At 39.8% G+C, this 7,741-nt stretch overlaps 1 protein-coding gene across 1 annotated transcript; it reads right to left on the reverse strand.

The window, feature by feature from the left end:
• Positions 1-2,055: 2,055 nt before the first annotated feature.
• Positions 2,056-7,283, reverse strand: LOC126655125 (uncharacterized). Its single transcript, XM_050349127.2, has 3 exons — positions 7,230-7,283; positions 2,656-2,893; positions 2,056-2,578 (listed from the first exon to the last, which is right to left on the reverse strand). The coding sequence occupies exons 2-3, from the start codon at positions 2,889-2,891 to the stop codon at positions 2,488-2,490; spliced, it is 327 nt and encodes a 108-aa protein (XP_050205084.1). The 5' UTR covers positions 2,892-2,893; positions 7,230-7,283; the 3' UTR covers positions 2,056-2,487.
• Between the last annotated feature and the right edge of the window lie 458 nt (positions 7,284-7,741).

Genomic DNA, 7,741 nt, shown 5'->3' on the forward strand with positions numbered 1-7,741 from the left:
TAGGTTTTCTTCCCTGCTTCTTCGCCATGGAAACGGTGTAATTTAGCAAGAAAATGCTAACATGCACCGAGAGAGAGTAGGAGAGAGAAAATAACACATTTCACATGCCTAATTTGTACAAATTTAAATTTGCTATTTAATTATTAACATTTGAATATAATCAGAATAAGTAAGATATATATGGAGTATTGATGCTTTATATACAGGATGCTTGGTTGAGTGAAAACAATATAACAAGAAGGGGAAAGGAGAAGAAATAGGACCACAACTTATATTCCTTTGCATGAACAATCACCGTCAAGTCCAGCTAATATACATATATCTACATATAATGAGAGTCCACATCTGAAAAAATGTTGTCTCATCCCTTTTTGGTTAATTAATGCTACATCAAATCCGCGGAATATTTTTTAAAAAAGTATAAGCGCTATAGCTCAAATGGATAATGAGTTATAATTCAAATGGTATAAGCGATGGTAGTAAACTGTTAGATCGTGGGTTCGATTCCTTTTATAAACGCTCCCTTTTTTAATTGTTGGAAAAAAAAATCAACTGCATTTAATCTCTCAATAAATTGACATTTTTTGATATTAGAAAATAAAGAGTTGGAAGAGAACAATTTTTCTTGTGATTCTCTCCCTATAACATTGAGATTGACTTTTCTTCCTATTTTTTTTGTTACAATTGATCATTCTTATTTGTATAAAAGAACTTAGAATTTCGTGGTATTAGAAAATGACGACAGTTTTTCTTGTAATTATCTCAGAAAAATAATGAGAATTCTTTGTTGTTTATATTTAAAAGGAAAATAGTGCAAAAATGATCACCTTCAATATGTTGTTGAGATATCAAGTATTTCGCATTTTAATTATAACCATAATATTATGAAAAAGTATCAAAAAAAACACAAAAAATAGACGGCATTAAACATAAATGGGTACGGCATTAAAGGGAAATTTTAAAGGGTGGGTTATTTTTGATACTTTTTCATGATGGAAGCGTCATTTTTGAAATTTAAAATACATGAAATCCCAACATGAGACGCGAAATATATATTAGAATCATATTTCTCCCTTTTTTTTTGTTGACGAGGACTCACTTTACTGAGCCGAAACTCAATATCATTGTCAAACCCCGGGATGTGGACCGCCCGCAAGCCCACATACCTCGTAATTCCGGGCTATAATGGCCAGCAATCCAACCTCAACCACTCCATATTAAGAAAGGGCGTAGCCGGAGTTCGAACCCGCGACCTTTGGCGCCCATATGGCTAAAGTTTAGACCACTAGACCAAACCCGTGCGGGCAATTTCTCCCTTTTTCCTATTTAAAAAGATATATTTTTTGGTAAATTTGAAACATCTATTTAGTTCGGAAATAACATTCAATAATAAGGATGACGATATTTCCATATCAACAATTGATAGGGCCAGAACAATTTTTTAATTTTAGATATTACTATCCCTGTATTAATTAGGCATTCAATTTCTTCTTTTGGTTATCCTTTTTTATTCCTTACACTACTATATAGCAGGCGATTTGCGACGGACTATTCCGTCGCAAACTAAGTAAAATCTGTCGCAAATTTCACTTTGCGACGGATTTGCGACGGAATATGTCCCTTGCAAATAGTCTGGTCGCAAAAATATTAGCGACCAGGGGGTCGCGAAAATGGCGACGGAACTCCCGTCGCCATATACAACTAACCGTCGCCAATTTCGTCTCCCAAAAAATGAAAAGGGAGACGAATTTGGCGACGGATAATTAAGTTTGCGACGGATTTATTCCGTCGCAAACTTAATTATATTTTGCGACGGTGCTTTTGCGACGGATTGTGTCTGTCGCAAATGTCAAACTTTGCGACGGATCCAATCCGTCGCAAATCACAAACAATTTGCGACGGATTGTTTCCGTCGCAAATCACAAAAAATTTGCGCGGAAAATTTCCGTTTTCTCGTCCGTTTCCCTGTTTTATTAACGACGATTATAACCAGTAAAATCTACTATTTATAATTCTTAATAAAACTAATTTTCAGAAAAAAAAAAAACGCTTTCATATAAAAACATATTATATTTTACATAACGCAACAAAATGTATAAAGCAAAAAAATACAAAATGTATAAAGTGACAAAATATAAAATGTCAGAAACGCAAACATGACACTACAAAGTCGGAGTGTCGTCATCGTCTGAAGGACCTGGGGGTGGGGGTGGGCGATACTGCGGAGGAAGAGTCTGCATCAACTTCGCCATCTCAGTCTGAATAATCTCGGCCATCCTCTCATTGGCTCTCGCCTGCTGCGCACGGAGATCCTCCACCTCAGTGGTAATCTGGCGCAGTCCGTCCTGGATCCCCGCCCGCACACGCCGCTCGATCTCCTCCTCAGTTCATTGTGACTGTGTGGACCTGGTCCTCGTCCTACTAGACGTCGTCGTATCCACGTACGCACTAGTCGCTGAACCCAATCCGTAGACACGACGCTTCTTGTTAACGCCCTCGATATCCATTCTCGAACCAGCACTTTCTAAAGATCTCCCGCATAGACCGGGAGATTGGTCCAGAGTGCAACAGCCTCTCCCTGCGAGGTTACAGCAAACTTTTACTTTCTATAGTAAAACGATAAAAAAAAATTAAACTAAAAATTTACATTCTTACCTGCTGGCGTCTGGAAAACACAGTGCCCTCCCCTGGTCATCCAGCTCTGCAGGGGGCTCTCCTGGCTGTCGGGCCTGAACAGGGGGTGCCGCCTCCACCTCCTGCTGCTGACCCTGAACAGGGACGTCCTCAATAGGGGCACGCACAGCCGGGTTACCCCGACCACGACCTCTAGCTGGGTTACCCCGACGTCCCCGACCTCTAGTCGGATCACCTGAACCACCCTGCCCTCTCATACCTGCAGACATTAAAATACATTTCGTTCCATATATAACAATTTAATACATTGTTAAAAAATACATTATAAGAAAACATTATAGAAAAATACATTATAAAAAAATAAATTGTTATGTTAACAATAATAAATGAATACAACTAAAACTGTAAAAAATATCCAAAACGTCAGTCAAGTTGTTCTTCATCTTCGTCTGATGAGGATGACGGATATTCTTCTTCTTCATCTTCAACAGGAGGGATTTGCAACGCATCTTCGTCTGCCGCGTCATTCAGGTCAACTAAATTTGTGGGATTGTCGTCCGTTTCAACTATAAGGGGATTTTCTTCAATGTCGTCTTGAAAGGACGGGATAATCGCATCGGGCATGTCAAGTTCTGATCGTGCCTTAATTTTGAAAACTGCCCACCAATTTAATTTGTCCCGTCTTCTGCTTGGATATGGAAGGTAATGAACTTGGTCAGCATGTTCTGCCAAGATGAACGATTCGTATTTATTATACCTGCGTCTGTGATTAACATCTACCAAGTTGTATCGATTGGTAGTGTCTGTGCCTGTATCCGTAGGGTCGAACCATTCGCATTTAAAAATGACGGTCTGCTTCATTGGTAGAGCCGGATACTCTAACTCAATTATGTCCGTTAACACTCCATAAAAGTCATTTTCACCCTCAACATATTCTGTTCCCCTTACGCAGACACCGCTATTCATTGTAAGTTGATCCTGCCCATATTCCTGAGTAAGAAATTTGAAGCCGTTTACATAGTATCCCTTATATGTGGTGACCTTTCTACACGGTCCCTTTGCGAGACTCAGAATAAACGGATTTGTACAGACAGTTGGATCTTTCACCTGTGGGGAGTTAGAAATTTGTAAAATTTATAAACCTTATTATAAAAATGAAAGTCCATTGTTATAAGATACGTACATATTGTTCGAACCAAGAGGCGAAATCACTTTCCAGCACTCTTTCAATTTCTGTTTCACTTATGCCACTGTTCCTTTCGCGCAACCCGGCCACAAAAACCCTTTAAATGGTAGAGGCCCAAACTACATCAAATTCTAGCAAATATGTGAAATATTACACTATATTTAAATGCTTACTTTCGATGCTCTTCGATTTCGGAACAATTCAGAAGAACATAGGTCCGAGCAGCGATGATCTCATCGTCTTCAAGATATCTCCTACCGCTACCACGCAACAGCTTTCCCTTAAGTTTAAAAATTCCCAGTCTGTCGGCATCGTCATCGATATCCATATCGCAAGTTTCATTTCTTCCCAAACGCACGGGTAACATCGGATCACCTTCGGCAAAATAATAGGATGCAAATTTAGCGATTTCTTCTTGCAGATATCCACTACTAATGCTCCCTTCCACCCTGCCTTTATTAGTGACCTTTTTTTTCAATTTCCTCAAATATCTGTAACCGGATATTAATATTCGTAAGCATTTCCTATAATCATATATTTATTGAACAGATGGATTCGAGAAAAAACCATGACTAATTGATTACCTTTCAAATGGATACATCCAGTGATAATGAACCGGTCCTGCCATCATAGCTTCATACGGAAGATGCACGGGGAGATGCTCCATAGAGTCAAAAAAGCTGGGTGGAAATATATGTTCCAACTTACACAGGATTTTTGGGATCTCAGTTTCCATACGGTTTAGATCTTCCTGTGACAGTGACGTGGAAGTTAACTCCCTGAAGAAGATACTTAACTCTGTTAGAGGCTCCCACACGTTTTTCGGAAGTAGCTCCCGAAGGGCGATTGGCAGAAGTCGTTGCATAAAAACATGGCAGTCATGACTTTTCATTCCATGCATTTTCAACCCCTTTAGATCAACACATCTAGACAAGTTTGACGCGTACCCGTCTGGAAACTTTATTTTCTGAATCCACTCAAGCAAAACTCGTTTTGAATCCCTATCCAAAGCATACATTGCCTTTGGAAATCTCCCAGTTGCCGGATCTTTAGCTAACCCTGGCCGATCACAGATGTCGTTCAACTCTTCACGAGATTTTGCATGGTCTTTTGTTTTCCCGGGGATATTGAGAACGGTATTAAAAATGTTATCGAATACATTTTTCTCAATGTGCATGACATCGAGATTGTGACGTATTACATTCGTTCTCCAATAAGGCAAATCCCAAAAGATACTTTTTTTATTCCACCCATGATCTTTTGACAGTAATGCATTAGTAACTTTCGCACCAGGCTCAAATGCCTTCTTAAACCCCAGTCGATCAATCTCTGCTAACAGTTCATCTCCAGTTCTCACCCCTGCAAACCTTTTGCCGACCTCTCGTTTCCCCTTACGGAAATCAGTAACATTTCGACGGAATTGGTGATTCGGAGGCAAAAACTTGCGATGGCAATCAAACCACGATTGTTTACCGCTTTTATCCAGTGTGAATGCATCCGTGTTTTCCATGCAGTACGGGCATGCTTTTCTACCAGCAGTGCTCCAACCAGACAACATACAATAAGCGGGAAAGTCATTTATTGTCCACATAAGAGCCGCTTTTAGTTGAAAATTCTGACGCTTATGAACGTCATATTTCTGGACTCCACATTCCCACAGTTGGTTCAACTCTGCAATCAGCGGCTGTAGGAAGATATCCATTAGGTGTTTCGGGTTTCTAGGCCCTGGTACCAAAACCGTTAAAAACATAAACTCATCCTTCATGCACATGCCTGGGGGTAGATTGTACGGCGTCAAAATGACCGGCCACGAGGAATACTGCTGCCCAAAATTGGTAAATGGCTGAAACCCATCGGAGCATAAGCCTAATCTGATATTTCTCCCTTCATCGGCAAACTCAGAATGCAGTTCACTAAAACGTTTCCAAGCCGGAGAGTCGGACGGGTGGCACATCTTATCACCCTCCATCTCGTGGTCTGTGTGCCAGGTCATATGCCGAGCAGTGGCTTTCAAAGCGTACAACCTCTGTAGCCTCAGAGTTATTGGAAAATATAACATTTTACTATATGGCACGTTAGCCTTTCTTTTTGTGGATTTTCCGTGGGTCACAGGTTTTCACCGCGTATAATTACAAACTTTGCAGTGCGTTAGATCCGCGTCCTCCCCCCAATAAATCATACAGTTATAGAAACAACAATCAATAACCTCAACCGGCAACCCCAAACCTTTGACCAGCTTCTTAATCTTAGCAAAATTCGTTGGCATCTTGTTGTCCTCCGGGAGCAGCTCCTGTATCAATCTGCATACGTCGTCAACTAAAGCTACTGAACCCTTATGTCAACACTTGATCTCCATCACTTTAGCAGATGCAGAAAATGGAGAGTGTCTGCTATTCCCAGGCCATATGTCTTCTTCAGCCGCATGCATCATATCATAAAAATTTTGAGCTTCAGCATTCGGGAGCTCATCTTCAGGAAACGTTATTTCTGGACCGGCCGCATCAAGAATCATTCTTTGAGCGGAACTGAACTCATCTGGCCCTTCATTTTCATAGTCGAGCTCAACATCCTGCTCTGGTAACTGTGCAAGGGGAGGGGGGTTCAAAACGCTCCCCTCGCCATGAAAAACCCATACTTGGTAACCTTTCACGAACTCATTCTTCAATAGATGGAATTCCACCTCATCAACATCCCGATAGCTTGTATTTCGACAACCTCTCTTAGGGCAGGGGCATTTTATCTGTACCCCGCTCATACAAGCCGGATGCCGTAATGCAAACCGGACAAACTCCTTCACATGCTCCTTATAGCCTGTGGTTAGCAGCCCGTTTGTGTGGCTCCTGTACATCCAACTGCGGTCCGTCTCCATTTCTGTAGCGCGGATAATTAGGGGTGGGGTTTTCACTCAAGATAAGCAAAGTCAATGTAATTGACTGCTGAAAAGGTAGGGCCCTATCCCATTCGCAAAACAGGCGCCCCGTAACTCGGCCACGATATATGCCTAGCAACGGAGAAAAATATTCGGCAGCCTTCCGGCGTCGTTCTCCTTTAGTGCGATATTTAGTATATGTGTTGTAACGTTAATTATATATTCCTCGAGGAATAAGCGTTACAAAACATATACTATACATCCACCCGGAGAACAAACGCTGGAAAACAACCGAATATTTTTCTACCGCTACTAAACATATATGGTTTTTCGTGATCGAGTTACGGAAGCACCAGTTTTGCAAACTGTACAAACTGTACAATCCCGTGTTGTTCAATCTCTTGAACACACGGGACGGGAACTCTATGGCTAGGTTTACGATTTTATTCGGTGGGAATAAAATCGAGGTTTATTTAGGTTGAATATTATAAATAAAAGCTATTTCAATTAAAATAAATCAAAATAAGCGATAAAACCTACTTGTTGAAGGGCAGAACCGCAAATAGAAGGTGAAACGCCCGGATCACTCGGAACAGCGGTGCGCGGCTATCAAGGGCTATCAGCGACTGTCAGACCTAAATCAAAACACATATTAATAAAAAAAATTAATAAAAATTCGGCAGCACTTCCCCTAAAAATGAGCATCACCCATTTTTCAAGGAAGTCCTGCAATCAAATCACAATACACAAAACCACCAATTTTAACGAAAATAATATAAACAGTAATTTATTAGATTAAATTATTATCTAATCCAATTAACTAATATTAAATAACAAACTAATAAAATTGTTAAAATTAAACAACATATAATTAATACATTTATCAAATGAGCCTAATTTAATCAACCAATATTTATAAAAATATTAACAATCTACTTTATTCAACAAATTAAACAATTAAACCTAGAAATATCTAACAATTTTAATCAAATATTACCAAGTATTTTAACAATTTATCAAGTGAGCCTAATTCTAATATTATTTTCAAAACA

Source organism: Mercurialis annua, linkage group LG7 (genome assembly GCF_937616625.2).
Source record: "Mercurialis annua linkage group LG7, ddMerAnnu1.2, whole genome shotgun sequence".
NCBI lineage: Eukaryota > Viridiplantae > Streptophyta > Magnoliopsida > Malpighiales > Euphorbiaceae > Mercurialis > Mercurialis annua.

Excerpts from the sequence above, each read along its gene's own strand:
- LOC126655125 (XM_050349127.2), bottom strand. The coding sequence starts at position 2,891 with ATGAGAGGGCAGGGTGGTTCAGGTGATCCGACTAGAGGTCGGGGACGT. Across the intron at positions 2,579-2,655 it reads TGTTTTCCAGACGCCAGCAG|GGAGAGGCTGTTGCACTCTG; the intron begins GTAAGAATGTAA and ends GTAACCTCGCAG.